Source organism: Eleutherodactylus coqui, chromosome 8, assembly GCF_035609145.1.
Source record: "Eleutherodactylus coqui strain aEleCoq1 chromosome 8, aEleCoq1.hap1, whole genome shotgun sequence".
NCBI classification, from domain to species: domain Eukaryota; kingdom Metazoa; phylum Chordata; class Amphibia; order Anura; family Eleutherodactylidae; genus Eleutherodactylus; species Eleutherodactylus coqui.
Genome location: NC_089844.1, coordinates 158,042,103 through 158,062,661, shown reverse-complemented (window position 1 = coordinate 158,062,661; position 20,559 = coordinate 158,042,103). Strand labels below are relative to the sequence as shown.

Sequence of the window (20,559 nt, the reverse complement as noted above, 5' to 3'; positions counted from 1 at the left end):
CACACGACTTAGTTAAGTGTTTTTAATCTTGTTAAACAATACATTTTTTGTATTTCGAAGAAAGATGCGCCTCTTCCCCTCCCCCCCCCCCTTTTTTTTTGTTTCTTTTTTTTTTGTATCTAAAACCGATCCAACAATTTTTTTTCTTCGTATAATAAATAATTTAAAGATATATTTTAGGCAAATAGATTTAAAGGTAAATACGGTTTTACAAATGCAAAATGAACAAACAGGAAACCTCAGAGAAAATAAAAACAGCGCGAGAAGAAAAAGAAAGGTCCTATTCTCACTATTACACAGTAGAAAAATAAATTAAAAAAAGGGTTAATTAATAACAAGGAGAAATATATTTATATATACTGTATCTATAGTGTCCGGCCGGGAGCAGTATATACACCGATTGTGTGGATTGTGGAATATATATATATTCCACATTAGTGTGTGCGCAGAGTAAGGGCAGACCACACCCTTGTCAAAGATGGAGACTCCACATCCAATTGAATTGCTGGCCTGTTGCCGTATGCCCATCACATGTACGGTGGAGGGACAACTGCCACGGCACAGTGGGTTGTTTTAGATGACCCCCGCAGTCAATTAGCCAGAAATTTGTCCCCGTATGCCCTATGAGACCCCTACGTAGGAGAGTAGGGGTCTGTTCACACTGTGGGGTACGGTCACATGGAGCGCAGCAGAAAATCCGTACCAAAATCTGCAGCAAAATCGCCACTATTGGTGTAGAATTTGCGGCAGATTTTCCGCCCGACTTCACCACTTCAATCTGCTACAGATCCACAGTAGAAACCACCTAAAAATCTGCACCACTTCCTTTACCTGTGAACAAAGGGGTATTCTGGGCATTTAACCCCATTTAGTACTGATGACCTATCCTCAAGGTCATCAGTAGTTGATAGGTGGGGGTCTGCCGCTTAGCCTGATCTCAGCCCGCTCACCCACCCCCAATGCGGGTTTCCAATCCACACCGTATAGACTACGGCGTGGATTCTTAGCAGCAGATTCCCAAAAAATCTCTGTACCCTATTGGATCGAATCATAGCGCAAAAAAAAAAAAAAAATTCTGAAAATCGCCACAAGGGGCATTCCCACCTCCACAACAGACCATTACCCACAGGGGAGGGGATCAATATCTTTAGTGATAAAACCCCTTTAAGGTTCAACTTTCAGGCTGCCAGTCAGCTTGAAGCCGGCATCGGTAACCCTGCCATGTAGGGCAGCCAAGTGAACGGATAGGTCAATACTGGCCGCCTCCCTCTCCACGTCAGTGATGGGTCTTTTTTTTTTATATTTTCTTCTTCATTTTTGGCGCATGCGCAGCAACGTGTTACGTAGCGAGCTGGCATTGTCTAAGAATAGATGAGTGCAAGAAGGACTCTTATGAAAAATACCCCAGAAATGGCAGACCCCAAGGTACATCACATAATATATCACTTTCCAAAAAAAAAGGCGTCACTTCCCCTTTAACACTGGCCTACAAACCGGCGGCAGCCCAGGCCCCTAATAAATCTCATTATACACTCAAACAAGCAGCGGCAAATTAAGATGACCGATGGCCCCTCCCCCCACCTGTAATATTCTGTACCGAGATACATAGGGGTTTGTAATAAGGGGTAGTTATCCGGAAAAGTCGGAGTCCGAGACGAGAAGTCGTGGGGGGGGGGGGGGGGGGCACAAATATCTCAAATAAAAGCAAAAAGAACGATTCGGATATTTTACAAAAAGTAATTATAAAAAAAAGGGGAAATCCGGGTGTGACCCTCTGAGGTGTGAGGGGCACGGGGGGAGCAGCCTGTAATACGTGGTTATAAGGTCACGATGTACTGTAGTAAGGAGGGGGGCTCACAGCGCATTTCGCGGGGCGTCTCGTGTACCGTTCAATGCAATTACAAGAAAGAGGGACAAAAAAACCACAATAACGTCACCGTTCACTCGTGTAAACCGCAAACTCCTCCTCTTATACGTCATGTACCGTGTAGTACCTTTGTAAATGCTCTGTCTTGTACCAATCTGGTGTTACATACTCCAGTCACATCCAAAGCTGCACTCAAAATTCTACCGACACATTCATGGCAATCTAGTGGGGGCCCCACAATGCACTGCGTTCTTTGACACACTTTCCTCCTCCTTCTGTCAGACAGGGTCTACTGTGACCTCTACATCTGCCAGCAGGCACTACAGCAGCTCACGTGCTGAATTGTGAATGCAGCTCTGGATGTGACAGGAGTATGAAGCACAACATAACCCAAGAGCAGAAAAGCAATTTATGTCTAAGGCTTTCTCATCGGCATCTAAAAAAAAAAAATCAGACACCGATCCGCCTTGTAATCCGCGGAGGGGAACCAGATGGCGCAGATCTGCGCATGCAGCTGCTTTGAATCCCCACGCGGGATAGCCCTGTTTCAATGGAGCTAACCAGCATGCAGATCTTTTTGGACGCAGAATCCAAGTGACATGTTACTTTTTTTTTTCTCCAGTACGCAGATTTCAATTCAGGTATATCCCACGGCGTGGATGCCCATTAAGACCAATGGGACACGGATTCACGCAGATTTCGCCGCAGTCCAAATCTAATCCAAGGTGAAAACCGCCAAAGTTAAAGTTCCTCTATAAATATGATGGGAGGCGGCCGACAGCTGGTCACGTCCCATATATAACCCGGGCTTCACATTATAATGACTCTGTACCGATATCTATCCACGTCCGGCACTAGATGCTTCGCGCCTCTGCTTCTCCATCAAGTAAGTGTAGCGTACCGTTCATTTACTCCATTTAGTACCAGCGGTTGGTCATTCTCTACTACTAATATACAGGGCGTACCTGTATGCAGGGGGGATATAAGGCAATACGTGTGAGGAGGGGGTTCTGCTCTACTCTGTCCCATAGGCCGAGGTGGAAAACAACCCCAGTGAGACACAACAGGGCACTGATGCCCACCAATGTGCCCCCTATAATGCTGTATGACCTTCTTGTCCAATGGCTGTTCACCTCTACTAGGGAGATACGACAGGCAACCCCCTACTGTTATTCTAAATTGAAGCTTGTACATGGGGCGACATTATGGGTATGGACTGCACTGAATGGGTACCTATTTGGCATGGTAAGAGAGTTTTGGCCTGATATCAGTTCGGTAAATAGGAGGAAGAGAGTGTAAACACGCCGAGGGCTCTGAAATAGTTTTTAGCTAGAGAACCCCTTTATCACCTATTCCAGGGATCACAAGAATGGCGGTCCCCCAGGAGAACGGAGACATAATACACATGCATGAAATAGCGAGCGGTGGTCATGTATGCACACCGCCACTCCATGCTCCCGGGAGACTCGGAGGACGCCATTCTCACGGTCTCCCGGAGTCCCAGCGATGATACATTTATCACCTGGCAACAACATAGGAGATGAAAGTTTTTGGGGTATGAACCCTTTAAGCTTAGGTGGGGTCCACAGGGGGTGGAATTTTTCGGTTGTGGATCATGCCACAAATTTACTTATTTTTCATGTGGATTTTCCTGCAGATTCACAATGAAAAGGTGAAATCCACGCTGAAAATCCGCCATGTCTAAACTCACCCTTAAGCCATTTCCCAGAAGTGCATTATGGCCACATTTATGGGTTCGGATTATGGCCGAGTGTCCTGGCTGGACCTGAACTCAGAATATCACAGTTCCCTATGACATGATCTGGGACACTCATCCGTATTACAAACACGGCCATAATACACGCGTGTGAAACCGGCCTTAGGGACCGGGGCCACCTGGATTCACTAAGGGCTCTTTTATCATTCAGATTCTCGCCGGATTGCGGAAATCAGAATGATAATCATTCAATGTAACTGTTGCAAGCGACTGCGCCGAATGACAGACTGTCATTCATCTAGGACTGCCCGTTTACTGTGAATGTAGGTGGGAGATCATCGTTCCTGTGTGAAATCACAAGAGCGATCATCACCAAGACGGCCGTCGGGCCCTTAAGCATTCAACAATCGCCCCGTGTATAAGAACCCTAAATAAGCTATTAGAGGGAGGTCCATCATGCAGTACACAGACCACCCTTTTATCTGCATAGGCGCTGTGGAGCATGTCATTAGGACCTGCCAGGCAAGAGCGACTCATATCAGGGGACCCCTCCTCCACCTTCGGTGAGGCCTGTAGTGTACGGCTATGTGTGATGAGAGGCAGTGTGATGAGTTATGTGTAGTGTTTCCTAGGATACAAGGCTCACGCTGAACCCCGGGCTGGAGCAGGGAGTCCGTTTTAGTGTGTCTGAGAAGAGAAATATCTATCAAGACAAGCTACAGAAAGCAGGTGATACTGGAGCGAGAATACAAGGAAAAGCTGAACTCCACATCGGTGTGTTAGTCACTCCAATCTCCACTCATACAAAGGAATACTGATTGTTGACAGCCCGAGCCCTGGCACTGGGATCGCTTGTGTCCTCTAAGCTGGCGCTGCCTGGCTGGAGCTGCTGCAGGAGAATGGCAGCTTCTTCCTGATCTTCGGCAGGCGACAGCCCCTCCTCATATTGAGTGACGGGGGGTTCTGGAGGGGGTCTACTGCTGGCCAGGGGCTCCTCAGGGGGAGAGGTGCTGAGTGGATGCCAAGGAGGTTGCAGGGTCCCCTCCGCGCTGTGTTGACGGGATAAAGGGTGAGGAGGCAGTGGGGGAGGATTACGGCTGCTGGCCGCCTCTGCAAGAGAAGGAACAACAAACAGCCAATCAGGAATGTAGTCTTAAATGTATAAAGCTCAGACTCCGCCCACAAGATGACACATTGTCATTGGCTTTCAATGGTTTGTAATAGACATCCCCACCATCTGTGACACCTTCCTATCCAGTGTGTTACAATGTATCAGTTTGATTTAAAGGGGTATTCACATCTTGGCTTTTCATGGCCGAGATGAAACCCAGAAGCGCTGATGTAACCAGCTGTTGGAAAGAGCCAAGCGCTTACCGCAGCACCATTTTCGTAGCTCGCACTGAAGTGAATGGAAGCTATGGAAACAGCATGGCGTGTACACTGTTTCCGTAACTCCCATTCACTTGAATGAGAACTACAGAAACAGCGCTGAACTAAGCGCTTGGCTCTTCCCGTAGGCTGCAGTAGCTATGACAGAAGTTTTGCATCTCAGCTATGAAAAGCCTAGATGGGAATACCCCTTTAATCTGATCTGCACCGAGCAGTGTGGACTCCAGCAATGTGGTACATTTACCTCATTGAGGACTGTCTGCAGTGGATGTAGCTGTATTAAACCACCAGTGTGAGACGCATATGTTGGGTTCTTACCCTATGGCATATGGCTACCACAGCTAAGTATCTTAAAGGGGTAGTCTGACCCATTTTTATAATCCAAGTAATCAGGTGATCCTTTCAAAAAATTTTAAAGGGACACTCTTTAAAAGGGGTTATGCAAAGACATAAATGTATTCCCTGAGCCCCCAGATATCAAGAACAAGGGTCCAGAAAGGTCACCGCACGACTATGGTGAAGGACGTGCATGGACACCGCTACCCCATTTCAATGAAAGCACCAAAAAATTGCAGACTACAAGCGCTCAGCAATTTCTGGGACTCCCTTAGAAATAAGTGAAGTGGCAGCACAGATGGGCAACCTCCACTCTATTCACTCAGAGTACTGAAGGACCCCATTCTCAAGATTGGTGAGGTCCCAGCGGCTAGGCTCAAACCAACAATAAAATCCCCTATCGTGTAGATGGAGAATAACTTTCTGTCTAGTGCAACCCCTCTAAAGCGATTTTCCTGGCAATTTCTATTAATGAACTAGCCTCAGCACAGGTCATCAATAGTTGATGGGCTGCAGTCTGCCACTCGGGACCCCAGCCAATCAGCTGTTCAGGCGCCTACTGTCAGCGCCACAACAGAGTCTATGGATCAAAAGCATGCTGCTCTGACCGCTGTGTGGTGGCTTGATTTTAACGGGAGTTGCACCTGCAGTTACCAGCGCCAGCCACTACACAGGGATCGGAGCTAATTGCTTCTGTTCCGTACACTGTGCTTTAGCACTGACAGCAGGCACTCAAACAACTGATCGGCCAATATCCCAAGTAGCGGACCTCAGCAATCAACTACTGATGACCCAACCCAAGGATAGGTCGTCAATAGAAATTGCTGGGAAAACCCCTCTAAGGGATTTAAGAAAACATCTGTGAAGCAGTCATGTTCTCTGTTGACTAGGGAAAAACAAGGGATCCCCTGACTATTCACTAGTGTGTAGATGCTGTGTCTCCCAGCCGGAGGGATGATGGTGGGGGTTACGTAAGGGGCATGAATGGTTGTAATCAGCACTTACATACAGTCATTCGCTCCAATGGAGATGGGGTTTGATGGTGAGTCTGGGATGCGGTGGGGAACCTCACACACGGTTGTTCTACTGTCAGCCCTGTCTCGGCCTGCAAAGAACAGACGGGGCCCAATCAGAGAAGAGCATGTGGTGACGGGATGAGGAAGCAATGGAAGTGAAGGGAGAAGGAAATAAAAAGATCAACACTAAGAAAAGATCTCTGTTCCTTTAACAATCCTTGGTCTTAACCAGCTGACATCACAGCAGAAGCTGCAGAGATTACAATGTAAAATGCAGTAATAAAAATGACATCACACAAGAAAAAATAACGTCTGTTCATGTAGCATTATGGAAACAGCAGCCACCCGGACAACGGGGACATCCACAAAGAAGAATGAACCAATAGTAGTGCTGCATAAACTGCAGCGGGTTGTCCCAAGAAATAAACTTATTCCCCATCCACAGAAAATGGTATAAATGACTGATCACGGCGGTCCGACAGCAGGGACACACAGCCCCACGTGTGAACAACACAGCATTTCAGCGTGTTTTGTAGCCGTTGCATGCTTATCCATTGGACTGCCGAGGAAAAGCAAAGTACAGAGACCTCCACACTCGTGATCGGAGGGGATCCCAGTGATTGGACCCCCACTGATCACACGCTTATCCTGTGGATATGGGATAAGTTTATGTCTTGGAACAACCCGCAAAATGTCAATGTACATTTCCTCCATGCTAGGAAAGCAGCCCCCAAGATACTCACCGTGTAACCTTTGAGAAGACACCACGTAGCTGATGAGGGTGACGTCGCTGGAGCCTCCTGATTCGAGCGGGATGGGGTGAACGCGGAAGTGTTCTAGCATGTCGAAGATAGTCTGAAACCACAAGTGTTGGACTCGACACTGACCGTCCTCATTCAGGGACAAGCGGAGGTGCTAAAAGAAGGTAAAAAGTTAGGAGATTAGGGGGCAGGAAGGATAGCAGGGATATAGCCCAAGGTCACATTTACATCTGCGTTGCAAGCTCTGTGCAGATCCTGGATGAGATGGCACAGCATGCTGCACTATGTCACCCGGGAAGATGCTGAACCTGGGTGACCCCCATTACAGTCAATGGGACTGTTCAGCGCAGCTTGATTGTATCTGAACGTAGATCTAAATGTGACTTAAGATCGGTCCAGACTCCCCACTCACCTTGGCCTTGCCCTGGAAGTTGAATGTCAGCACATACTCTCCCCTCCGTGTCTCACTCTGTCGCACCAAGAAGACCCCGTGACTGTTGGTGCCTCCAGCCAAAACAAGTTGTGCAGCTTTAAGACGTGACAGGGTGCCGTGGAACCACTGGTACTCTGACAACGGGTGCTCCCCATCACCAGGATCGGGTTCTCCTTGGAACATGAATGTAGCTGCGCAAAAGATGAGATTGCAGTAAAGTTATACGAAGGTTGATTAAACATTCACCTCCCCAGAATATGAAGCAGACTTCATCCTAACCATACCTGCACTGTCAGTTGTGTCAGGGAAGGGGGCACTTATAGGGTTCTGTGTCCTCTCCCCCTCGTCGATGGGCGCTCTAGGAGGCAGCTCTGGCGGGAGGAGCTCCATAGAGTCAAAGTGTGAAGGCGCCACAGAAACAGAGCTAGGTGAGATGGAGGCAGTGGGACGATCGGACAGACCGCCATAGGCTCCTGTTAAGGGGCAATGGGATTTTGGATAATTCACCACATTTTAAGCACTTCTTATCAATCATCAACTCTTCAATGCAAACCAATTTACTAAGATGAAGTGGTACATGGTGCATAGTCTGGGATGAGCAGTGCTGTGGAGTTTGCATCGTGTGCACACAGCCTAGACAATGATGGCACAGGCACAGGGGGGGTCTAGTAAAAGGTGCACCAGCTCCTAAATCTGACATGACAGCTTAGGAGAGAAGTGGCTCACACTCCATCCCGTAAGCTAGGCCTTGCTGTAAACTGTCTCTACAGTAGATATGCCCCAGTTCCCTGTAGCAGTCAGGGTGACATACCTTGGCAGAGCTGTTCACTGCTCTCTGTGGGTATCAGAGGTAGATCCCGGCTGGGCATGCTTTCTGAATGGTTTATTTGTGGAAGGTCTGTGGTATCCGCTCTGTCCCTGCTGGAAAAGTCAAAAGAGACTATGAAAATAATAGAAAATACAGGGAAAATTTCAGAAATAAAACTATTCAATGACAAAGATATCACAGGAAAGGTTACAGTTTAGAAAGAGTCAGTTAACGAAGATCTTGAGTTACATCCTGTATTATACTCCAGAGCTGCACTCACTATTCTGCTGGTGGAGTCACTGTGTACATACATTACTTATCCTGTACTGATCCTGAGTTACATGCTGTATTATATTCCAGAGCTGCACTCACTATTCTGCTGGTGGAGTCACTGTGTACATACATTACTTATCCTGTACTGATCCTGAGTTCCATCCTGTATTATACTCCAGAGCTGCACTCACTATTCTGCTGGTAGAGTCACTGTGTACATACATTACTTATCCTGTACTGATCCTGAGATACATCCTGTATTATACTTCAGAGCTGCACTCACTATTCTGCTGGTGGAGTCACTGTGTACATACATTACTTATCCTGTACTGATCCTGAGTTACATCCTGTATTATACTTCAGAGCTGTACTCACTATTCTGCTGGTGGAGTCACTGTGTACATACATTACTTATCCTGTACTGATCCTGAGTTACATCCTGTATTATACTCCAGAGCTGCACTCACTATTCTGCTGGTGGAATCACTGTGTACATACATTACTTATCCTGTACTGACCCTGAGTTACATCCTGTATTATACTCCAGAGCTGCACTCACTATTCTGCTGGTGGAGTCATTGTGTACATACATTACTTATCCTGTACTGATCCTGAGTTGCATCCTGTATTATACTCCAGAGCTGCACTCACTATTCTGCTGGTGGAGTCACTGTATACATACATTACTTATCCTGTACTGGTCCTGAGTTACATTCTGTATTATACTCCAGAGCTGCACTCACTATTCTGCTGGTGGAGTCACTGTGTACATACATTACTTATCCTGTACTGATCCTGAGTTACATCCTGTATTATACTCCAGAGCTGCACTCACTATTCTGCTGGTGGAGTGACTGTGTACATACATTACTTATCCTGAACTGATCCTGAGTTACATCCTGTATTATACTCCAGAGCTGCACTCGCTATTCTGCTGGTGGAGTCACTATATACATACATTACTTATCCTGTACTGATCCTGAGTTACATCCTGTATTATACTCCAGAGCTGCACTCACTAGTCTGCTGGTGGAGTCACTGTGTACATACATTACTTATCCTGTACTGATCCCGAGTTACATCCTGTACTATACTCCAGAGCTGCACTCACTATTCTGCTGGTGGAGTCACTGTGTACATACATTACTTATCCTGTACTGATCCCGAGTTACATCCTGTACTATACTCCAGAGCTGCACTCACTATTCTGCTGGTGGAGTCACTGTGTACATACATTACGTATCCTGTACTGATCCTGAGTTACATCCTGTATTATACTCCAGAGCTGCACTCACTATTCTGCTGGTGGAGTCACTGTGTACATACATTACTTATCCTGTACTGATCCTGAGTTACATGCTGTATTATACTCCAGAGCTGCACTCACTATTCTGCTGGTGGAGTCACTGTGTACATACATTACTTATCCTGTACTGATTCTGAGTTACATCCTGTATTATACTCCAGAGCTGCACTCACTATTCTGCTGGTGGAGTCACTGTGTACATACATTACTTATCCTGTACTGATCCTGAGTTACATGCTGTATTATACTCCAGAGCTGCACTCACTATTCTGCTGGTGGAGTCACTGTGTACATACATTACTTATCCTGTACTGATTCTGAGTTACATCCTGTATTATACTCCAGAGCTGCACTCACTATTCTGCTGGTGGAGTCACTGTGTACATACATTACTTATCCTGTACTGATCCTGAGTTACATGCTGTATTATACTCCAGAGCTGCACTCACTATTCTGCTGGTGGAGTCACTGTGTACATACATTACTTATCCTGTACTGATCCCGAGTTACATCCTGTACTATACTCCAGAGCTGCACTCACTATTCTGCTGGTGGAGTCACTGTGTACATACATTACTTATCCTGTACTGATCCCGAGTTACATCCTGTACTATACTCCAGAGCTGCACTCACTATTCTGCTGGTGGAGTCACTGTGTACATACATTACGTATCCTGTACTGATCCTGAGTTACATCCTGTATTATACTCCAGAGCTGCACTCACTATTCTGCTGGTGGAGTCACTGTGTACATACATTACTTATCCTGTACTGATCCTGAGTTACATGCTGTATTATACTCCAGAGCTGCACTCACTATTCTGCTGGTGGAGTCACTGTGTACATACATTACTTATCCTGTACTGATTCTGAGTTACATCCTGTATTATACTCCAGAGCTGCACTCACTATTCTGCTGGTGGAGTCACTGTGTACATACATTACTTATCCTGTACTGATCCTGAGTTACATGCTGTATTATACTCCAGAGCTGCACTCACTATTCTGCTGGTGGAGTCACTGTGTACATACATTACTTATCCTGTACTGATTCTGAGTTACATCCTGTATTATACTCCAGAGCTGCACTCACTATTCTGCTGGTGGAGTCACTGTGTACATACATTACTTATCCTGTACTGATCCTGAGTTACATGCTGTATTATACTCCAGAGCTGCACTCACTATTCTGCTGGTGGAGTCACTGTGTACATACATTACTTATCCTGTACTGATCCTGAGTTACATGCTGTATTATACTCCAGAGCTGCACTCACTATTCTGCTGGTGGAGTCACTGTGTACATACATTACTGATCCCGACTGATTTTCCTTACTTACCTGGACAACATGCAGTCATATATGTCGGAGAGCCATGATCTCATCTGCAGAGGATCCACTGACTCGAGGATATATTCTGAGGAATTCTCTGTCTGGAGGGAGAGGGGGAAAAAAAGATAGCTTTCATTTGGATGATGGACAGCAGAAACCTGAACAGAACCAGTAACTATTTGGGGGGGGGGGGGGGTCTGCCTAAAAACCCAGAAAAATGACAACAAATCTCTGCGGCCCTAGCCTCGGGGCAACGTCAAGGACAGAACCAACTAGACTGTACCAATGGTTTACTAGGGGAGGAAACGTGTGAATGACTGCAGGAAGTGAGTGAGGGAGGAGGATCCTCTAGTTGTGAATGCTTACACCCAAATGTTACGGGGGTTCTCCAGTCCTCCTATATCGATGGCTCATCCTCAGGATATGCCATCAATATTTTATCACTGGGGGTCTGTCGTTAGTGACCCCCACCAATGAGCTGTTTGACGAGGCCGCGGCACTGGGATGAGTGCTGTTCCCTCTACGCTGCACACCAGGCACACAGCCGTACATTTCGTAGTGGCAGCACTTGGTACAGCAGCTCAATCCCATTCACTTGAGCAGGACTGAGCTGCTCCGAGGCCATTGACACCACAGGCCTGAGAAGAGACCGAGCACTGTGGCCTCTTCAAACAGCTCGTTGGCGGGGGTCTCTTGCAGCGGACGGTCACTAAACTGATGTTGATGACCTATCCTGAGTATAGGTCGTCAATACTTGAGTCTTGGAAGACCCCAATATTAACTGGATTTGAGCGATAATCGTGCGGTGATGTCTGTCTACACGCTCTGCGCCGGCGCCAACGACCTCAGCGGTGCCGTCAGCACTTGTACAATCGTTTAGAAGACGATCGCCCCGCGTAAAGAGGGCATAAGACAATGTTAAAGGAGTCGTCCCACCAGAAGCATTCATCACTCATCTACAGGATAGGTCATCTTTGATTGCTGGGAGTCCGACTACCAGGAACCCCAGAAGCAGTGAATGGAGGAGCAGTGATCATGCACAACCACTGCTCCATTCACTTCTATGGGACAGGGAGAGCTTGGCTGACGTGAATGGAGTGGTGGTCACACGTATCGTGTGATCTCTGGCGTTCCCAGCAATCAAACATTTATGCCGTATCCTGTGGACAAGGGATGAAGGTCTCTGGTGACTCCATACATGTCTGATCGGGAATCACATAAAAAGCAATTCAGTTAGAGAAGTCTACTGGGTTGTTACCTTCAACACAAAAGTGTTCTCTTTATCTGGCATCTCCAAGGGGGTTGTGGTCCGTACGTCAGCAATAGATGAGCAGGGGATGCTGACCCGTGGCTTGGCGGCCTGTGAGGAGATACATACAAAGTTAGAAGGTGCCGCCATCCACCGCAGACCTGACGGCACAAGTCAGATTAGAACACAACCCCCACCAGGATCTGCCCCAGCGCCCAGGACCTTCCCCGTACATCAGACCCCGGACCACCCGGCAACCCACAACAACATTTTCTGATTTTATGAAAAGTTCTGCAACTTGTTTAAATTCTTTGTTAATTTCCAGCTCTTTCCCTCGTCCAAAGCGTGACAAGCCGTGCCGAAGTGACAGAGGGGCTCGTTACGATGCACTGTAACAAGTGATGGACCCAAGAGGTTCCCAGCTGCTGCGTGTTAAAGTGTAACTGTACTTTCTAAAACTTTTTGCTATGTCAGAGAGAAGGTTTTGATTGGTGGGTTCTGGGCACTGAGACCCCCATCAGCTGTTAGAATGAAGCAGAAGTGGTCGAATGAGCGCTGCCACTGCTCGTTAGCGGAACACATGTTCAATAGTAAGCCTATAGGCCCGTCTTCAGCAGACGAGCAGTGACAGCACTTGGTAGAGCACTTCTGCTGCTTCGTTCTAGCGATCAGTGGGGGTCTCACTGCCCGGACCTCCACTGATCAAAACTTTTGACACGTCAAAAGGTTTTGGAAAATAAAGCTGCACTTTAACTGCAAACTGTGAACTCACTGACAGCAAGGAGATATATTGGAAATCGTAAAGAGCTGGAGCCCAAAATGCATTAAGAAGGTGCAGAACACTTCTTAGTATGCATGGATTGCCTTTTTAAAAGGGGGTTGTGTCAACAATAAGTATAAGTCAAGAATAGTTGATCACCAGGGTCCACCACTCGGGACCCCGGCCGAACAGCTGATTGGGCACCTGCTGTCAGCACCTCCACACACAGGGGTACGGAGTGGAAGCGGTTAGCTCTGACCCCTCTGTAGTGACTGGTGCAGGTAACTGCAGGCGCAGAGCATTGATTTCAATGGAAGCTGCACCTGCAATTACAAGCCCTGGCCACTACACAGAGGTTGGAGCAGCTGCTTCAATCCAACCTGCATGTAGTAGAAAGGACAGCGGGTGACTGATCAGCTGGGGACCCAGCTGATCAACTACTGATGACCTATCCAGGGAATAGATCATCAATAGTATTTCCCTTTAAGGAGTATTCCAGTAATATCAAGTCATCCACAGAATAGGGCATCACAATCTGACTGGTGGGGTCTGTCCGCCGAGACACTCACCAATCGCTAGAATGGGTGTCTCATATCCACCCAATATAAATGGAGCAGTTGCCATACATGTGCGCCGCAGCTCCATTCCTTGGTACCCCCATTCTCATGATGAGTGGGTCCCCCACAGATCAGACAGTATACCCCTATCCTGTGAATTAGGGGTGACTTATTACCAGAACACTCATTTAAAAGTCTTGACTCATTGATCAGGCAGTGGAAGGATCTCTCAAATGTTCTGGATATCGGCAGTCATTACCATCACATGAGTACTCACCCAGCTTTCTGAGGCTACTGAATAGCAAACCTGCCTAGTGATACAATGCCAAGGGAATGTATCACTAGATGACTAAGCAGGTTTACCATTCAGGGGTCTATGAAAGCTGGATGTCAGCAGGTGGCGGATGGCCGGATGGTCCTGGTGGCTCAGCCCACCTTACCTTGGGAGGAATGTAGAACTCCAGCAGGTAGCCTTCAGTCTCAGCCTTTCGCAGGAGCAGCCGGCACTTCTGCCATCGGGGTTTGCTGCTACTGTTGACCTCTTCAGCCACCACATAATTGAGGACCCCTTCCCTCTTGACATCGCGTAAGTCGGCTCTGGGGGCCGGTGGCCGGCTTAGCCGCAGCTTCTCAAATCTATGCGTCCATCTATCCCCTCCGGCTCTGCCGGCTGAGGAATTGCAGTTGCTGTTGGCCCCTGTCTCGTCCGTGGGAGATTCGGCTGAGCTTTTCCACTGCAGTATGCCCCTGACGCTCCCCCGCACACTGCGACTCACATTACGTAACGAGAATCGCTTCTTCAGGCGCGGCTTGGCTGTGGCCGAAGATGTGGAGAATTCCTCCGAGCTGTGGGACTGGCTGCTGGAGAGACCAGACGTGATTCCGGATGAGTCCTGCCGGGGCTGAGTCTCTACCGGGGAGGCCAGAGAGGAGTCGCTGCACGTCTCCGACAGATCCCTGGTGGAGGTCTGCGCTCCTGTGAATGGAGCGATGCTGCAGTGGGTGGGCGAGGGGCCATCAGGACCGTGGGTCTTGTTCACCTCACTTTCAAAGTGCTCCACAAAATGCTCGGCGAACCGTCTGGAGAAGCTGCTTTCGGCCCCCGGCGTGGCATACTGCGGATTCTCGCTCAAGAAAATCCGGAGGCGACGGGCAAAGTCGAGAGCGGCAGAGTGAGCGTGGATCTCACAGAACTCCTTCCAGTTTGGCGACGGGGAGGAGGGACCCTCCAGGGTTAAGCTACCATTCATGATGGGGGCTCCTGCGGGATCAGCTGTGGGAGAGAAGGAGAACAAGTGTTACATGGCATGCGGCGGATATCTTGTAAGGCTGTTGTGCTACTATAAGGGGGAGCGGCCCTTTAAACAGACTGTTGTGGACATTGTTTTGCAGTGACCTGTGTACGAGTGTATAGTAGCAGCAGCCGCTCCTGGGCTGGGGCGGTGGAGTCATCCGTGTGACTCACCAGCTAATCTCCCGTCCATTGATGTTAATCCCCGAGTACAGGATACGGCTAGTAATTAGCAGCTGTTTATAAACAGCTCTTTCACTTTCAGCACAACGTACTACGGGGCGAAGGGCTGGCGAGCCGCGAAAACGTGCGAGGACGAATGATCAGGTCACGGCACGGCGAGAACACGCCATACGGAGTTACATAAAGTCACCGCCACAAACACGCAGTGACATTTAAAGAGCCCGACAGCCAGGAGCGCCGTCACCCAACTTTCCCAGTAGTCCGATCAGCCTGATGATACAGAAGCAAGGAAAGTATCACCACAGAACTGAAGGGATAGGAGAAAACAAGGTGACGACTGCGCCGAGACCCCTGATGGCAGCCATGTTGGTCATTACCCAACTTTCCCGGAGAACGAGATGACCAAGAAGCTGCGTATCAGGGGCAGTCCACCCGTGTAACAGTTTGTATCCCAATTACAAGTGATTCCCAACCGCAGGATAGGGGATAACTTGCTGATCGTGGGGGTCTCACCACTGAGACCCCCCATTAATCTCGAGAATGGGACTCCTTTGTCCCACTCTCCCATCACTGTGGGGGTCACTTCTTCCCCCCGCAGTCCTACTGCAAGTGAATGGGGAGCTACTGTGTTTGTGCGACCCACTCAGTCTCCTCCTCACTGTGGGGGTGCAGTAACCCCGCAGTGAGGAGGACAGGGGACCCCCATTCTCGAGACTGGTGGGGATCTCACCAATCATCAAGTTATCCCCTATCCTATAGATATCCTGTGGCTGGGGGAGAAGTTTTAATCCTGGTACAACCCCTTCAAGTTTTTTTTTTGAAGCAACTCTCTGTCATGTTGTGGGGGGCTCAGGGTCAGTAAGGCAGGGGCTACAAGGTGACTTTGGCCACAGCGCAGGTCGCACAACCAAAGAGCGCTGCGTAACCCTGTGACCTCGTACTTTCATCCAAGTCACAAGGGTTGCGGTGCGACTAGCAGGTTGCTGTGACTCACATATCACACCGTTGAGTTGTTTTGCCATCCGTGGCCACAGTCACACCACGACCCAACGACCTCAATGAGAGCGCAAGGTCGCAGGGCTACATACATCCTCACAATCTGCAGCATATGGTACTGCGGACCCGGGTGATGACGCCCAACAAGATCGACCACCAAAAACCGCACATTTAGGGAGGATTTAGATGCGATTTCTGCTGCGGTCCCGCTAGGTGTGAACGGACCCTAAAGGTGAAAACAACTGGCACAGGAGGGGCAGGAAATGGTTAAAGATTAAAGAAGAAAAGCGTAACCCATCCCCCGTTCCAGCGCTGTCGCTCACGTCTTCACCGCCGCTCTTTGGTTACGTTGGCTGCAGCAGTTACATCCTGAACACACACAACCACTAGCGCCCACTAATGGCCTCGGCAGTGTATGGTTTGAGACCGCCGATCGGCGGCAGCCTCCACGTGTATGCGGTTCGCCAACAATGACATCGGCAGCGAGGACGGCAGCCACAAGTATGGCGGGTTGCTCAGCTTACCACTTCTAGATTTCCGTCATTGGTTACCTTTTAAATGTCAAAAAAAAAAAAAACACACACCATGCTGCGCTACTTTGCGGTAAGATTAAAGGGCCCGCCACAGAGCCGCACTTAGTTGTTTACTTTTAACCTTTTCCTGCCCTTCTGTGTATTTTTTGTGTAACTTGGAAAATCCCTTTAAGAAACTTAAAGGGGTGTTTACATCTTGGCCAATGGGAACATTGCTGTATACGAGGCGGCTGGGAGGACGGAAGCGGATGAGCCCAGGTGGGCTATACAGAAGCCAATAGGAGCGACACAAACCACACGGAACCATGGAAACACTGTAGTAAAGTCCACTCCGCTGTTTCACTAAGCCCGCCCACTGGGAACCACAGCTCATCACAGGCGGGACCCCCATCTATCAGAGCGTACCCCATGGACAGGCTCTGAAAGTCCAGATGGGAATATCCCTTTAATTACATAGGCAGATGTACAGGACAACCTCCATTCTTTACACTGCAGGCCGCATACAGAGAACTGGAAACCAGCGCCAATAAAAGTCCTTAGTCAGCGACCAATGCAGGGCTACTGGGACACATGGATAAGGGGTCAGTGGAGGGCCCCTTGAATTCTTAGCTTTCAGGGAGGCTCATTGAGATTTAGGAGCAGATATAATAAATACGAGCAGGAAATAATTAAAGGGGTTATCTGGGATTGACTAGTAATGCCTGCCCCCAGGATAGGTCAGGCTGCTGCTGGGGACTCCGGCGATCAGGTCCATGGTCAGTGCAGACAGCTCCGCAGGTATTTCAGCGGCCCAGGTTGGTTATGTAGGAGCAGCTCCCACTGAAAGCGATGCAATACCAAGCCTGACCACTGCAGCGTGTACAGAGCTGTGTGCACCGACAGCTGACGCAGGAACCACCACCAATCAGCTAATATCCTAAGGACAGGCCGTCAGTAGTGAAGTCCCAAACAACCCCTTCAGTTGATGGGGAACGGGGGGGAGGGGCGCCATCCATCAGCTGATTGCCCGGCCCGCTGTCAGTGCGAGGGGCCAGAGGTCATCATAATCATCACACAGCGGAGAAAGGGGGGGCCCTGCACCTCTGTTACACTCCCAGCGCCCCCAGTGATCCCAACGAGACAGTAGCCGGCACCCCGCCTCCTCCCCGACCGCTGATGACATCAGGCTGCTGCGCCGGCCCCCGAGGGGCAGCTCCCCCATCCATCATCTACTGGTGACCAATCCAGAGGACCGGTCATCACCTCCACAACACCCCTCCCCCGTTTACCTCTTGCTCTCCCTTCTCCCCATCCTGTCCCGGCTCCTCTCTGCACAGGGCCCCCGGGATGTGGCCCCTGGCTGTGTGTGATCCTCCTGGGCTGTGGCCCCAGCCTCTCTGCGGCTCCGCTCTCGGTACGGCTCGGCGTGGCGCTGATCTCGGCGGTGATGAGCAGTGATCGTGGCCTCAGGTCATCCAGAGGCAACCCCTGAAATCCTGGGACTGCTGGTAGCCCCCTCTAGTGGCAGCTCCGGGGCTTACAGGGGGCTCTGTAACTGCAGGAGGGCCCCCAGATGTCAGGAGAAGAGGGAGGGCTGGTAGACTAGGGGCTCCTGTCACACTGCAGGGCGGGGGGCTCCTGTCACATCCCCAGGTCAGGGCTGTCAGTCAGCAGCGCTCACAGGCCCCGGCTCCGCCCTCCTCTCGCGGGTCTCTCCTCGGTCTGGGCGGATCCTCCCCGCACGGCTCCCCGGTCTCTCTTGTTGACTGACTCGGTCCAGTCGCGTCCCTGGGGCTGCGGCCTCGGCAATACGGCGCCTGCGCAATGAGCGTGACGTCACCACAAAAACCATCGAGCAGCCATGTAAACAAAGATAGAGCGCCTTACGCGTACCATGGAGATCTGTTAAGAGCGGAGAGAGCGCCTCACAGGCATAGCCGAGCACACATACAAGTGATGTCAGCGCCCCCTGCTGATGGGCGGTGTGTACAGGCCCTGCTGAGAGCGCACTACAGTGATTAGTGTCATGTGGCCATTGTGTACACTGCGGAGCTGCCAGAGATGGAGCCACCATTGTGTGTGAGGGGGTCATACACTGCGGCCACCATTGTGTGTGAGGGGGTCATACACTGCGGCCACCATTGTGTGTGAGGGGGTCATACACTGCGGCCACCATTGTGTGGGAGGGGGTCATACACTGCGGCCACCATTGTGTGTGAGGGGGTCATACACTGCGGCCACATGTGTGGGAGGGGGTCATACACTGCGGCCACCATTGTGTGGGAGGGGGTCATACACTGCGGCCACCATTGTGTGGGAGGGGGTCATACACTGCGGCCACCATTGATTTTGTTGGAGGGGGTCATACACTGCGGCCACCAATGTGTGGGAGGAGGTCATTCACTGCAGCCAACTATGTGTGTGAGGGGCGTCACTCACTGTGGCCACCATTGTGTGGCAGGGAGGTCATGCGCTGCAGCCACCATTTTGTGGGTGAAAGGTCATACACTGTGGCCACCATTGTGTGTGAGGAGCTCATATACTGTGTGGGAGAGGAGTCATGCACCACAGCCACCATTGTGTGGGAGGGAGGTTATACATTGCTGCCACTATTGTATGGGAGTGGGGTCATGAACTGCGGCCACCATTGCATTATAGGGAGGTCATGCATTGCAGCCATCATTGTGTAGGAGAAAAGTCAGACACTGCAGCCACCATTCTGTCAGAGGGGGTCATACACTGCGGCCACATGTGTGGGACGGAGCTGATACACTGTAGCCACCATTGTGTGGCAGGAAGGTCATGCACTGCGGCCACCAATATGTGGGAGAGAAGTCATACACTGCGGCCACCATTGTGTGGGAGGGAAGTCATACACTGCGGCCACTATTGTATGGGAGGGGGGGTCATGTACTGCGGCCACCATTGTGCGGGAGAGGTTCATACACTGACGCCAACATTGTGTGGGAGGAGGTCAAACATTGTGGCCACCATTGTGTGGGAGGGAGGTCATACACTGCGGCCACCATTGTGTGTGAGGGGGGAGTCATACACTGCAGCAACCATTGTGTGGGAGGGGGTCATTCACTGCTGCCACCATTGTGTGTGAGGAGGTCATACACTGCAGCCATCTATGTGTGTGAGGGGAGTCATACACTTCGGCCACCATTCTGTAAGGGAGGGGTCATACACTACGGCCACCATTGTGTGGGAGGGGGGGTCATACACTGCGTCCACCGTGTGTGCGAGGGAGGTCATGCATTGCGGCCACTATTGTATGGGAGTGGGGTCATGCATTGCAGCCACCATTGTGTGGGAGAGATGTCATGCACTGCAGCCACTATTCTGAGGGTGGAAGGTCATACTCTGCAGCCCCATGTGTGGGAGGGAGGTCATGCACTGTGGCTCCATTTTCTGTGAGGGAGCTCATACACTGCGGCCACCATTGTGTGAGAGGGAGGTCATGCACTGCGGCCACCATTGTATGGGAGGGAGGTCATACACTGCAGCCATCTATGTGTGAGGGGATTCATACACTGCGGCCACCATTCTGTGAAGGTGGGGGGGGGGGTGTCATGCACTGCAGCCACCACTGTGTGGGAGGGAGCTTATACACTGTGGCCACCATCATTGTGTGGGAGAGAAGTCATGCACTGCAGCCACCATTCGATGGATGGAAGGTGATACTCTGCGGCCCCATATGTGGGAGGGAGGTCATGCACTGCAGCCACCACGGTATGGGAGGGAGCTCATACACTGTGGCACCATTGTCTG

General features: G+C 49.9%; 1 protein-coding gene across 4 annotated transcripts; it reads right to left on the bottom strand.

Moving 5' to 3' along the window:
* Positions 1-4,530: 4,530 nt before the first annotated feature.
* Positions 4,531-18,592, bottom strand: SH2B1 (SH2B adaptor protein 1). Of its 4 annotated transcripts, none has more exons than XM_066576780.1 (10): positions 18,075-18,592; positions 14,244-15,076; positions 12,496-12,597; positions 11,247-11,338; positions 8,331-8,440; positions 7,804-7,992; positions 7,499-7,710; positions 7,069-7,240; positions 6,315-6,414; positions 4,531-4,694 (listed from the first exon to the last, which is right to left on the bottom strand). In XM_066576780.1, the coding sequence occupies exons 2-10, from the start codon at positions 15,051-15,053 to the stop codon at positions 4,676-4,678; spliced, it is 1,806 nt and encodes a 601-aa protein (XP_066432877.1). In that variant the 5' UTR covers positions 15,054-15,076; positions 18,075-18,592; the 3' UTR covers positions 4,531-4,675. The 4 variants fall into 4 exon arrangements, with proteins under 4 accessions (XP_066432877.1, XP_066432878.1, XP_066432880.1 ...); XM_066576781.1 differs by having other exon boundaries at positions 8,331-8,437; XM_066576782.1 differs by having other exon boundaries at positions 4,589-4,694; positions 6,319-6,414.
* Positions 18,593-20,559: the final 1,967 nt, after the last annotated feature.

Bases quoted from the DNA above. Each gene is read 5' to 3' on its own strand.
- SH2B1 (XM_066576780.1), bottom strand. From the start codon at position 15,053: ATGAATGGTAGCTTAACCCTGGAGGGTCCCTCCTCCCCGTCGCCAAAC. The intron at 12,598-14,243 runs GTAAGGTGGGCT...ATCTCCTCACAG, and splicing joins AGTTCTACATTCCTCCCAAG to GCCGCCAAGCCACGGGTCAG. The intron at 6,415-7,068 runs GTGAGTATCTTG...TGTTCTTTGCAG, and splicing joins GTCTTCTCAAAGGTTACACG to GCCGAGACAGGGCTGACAGT.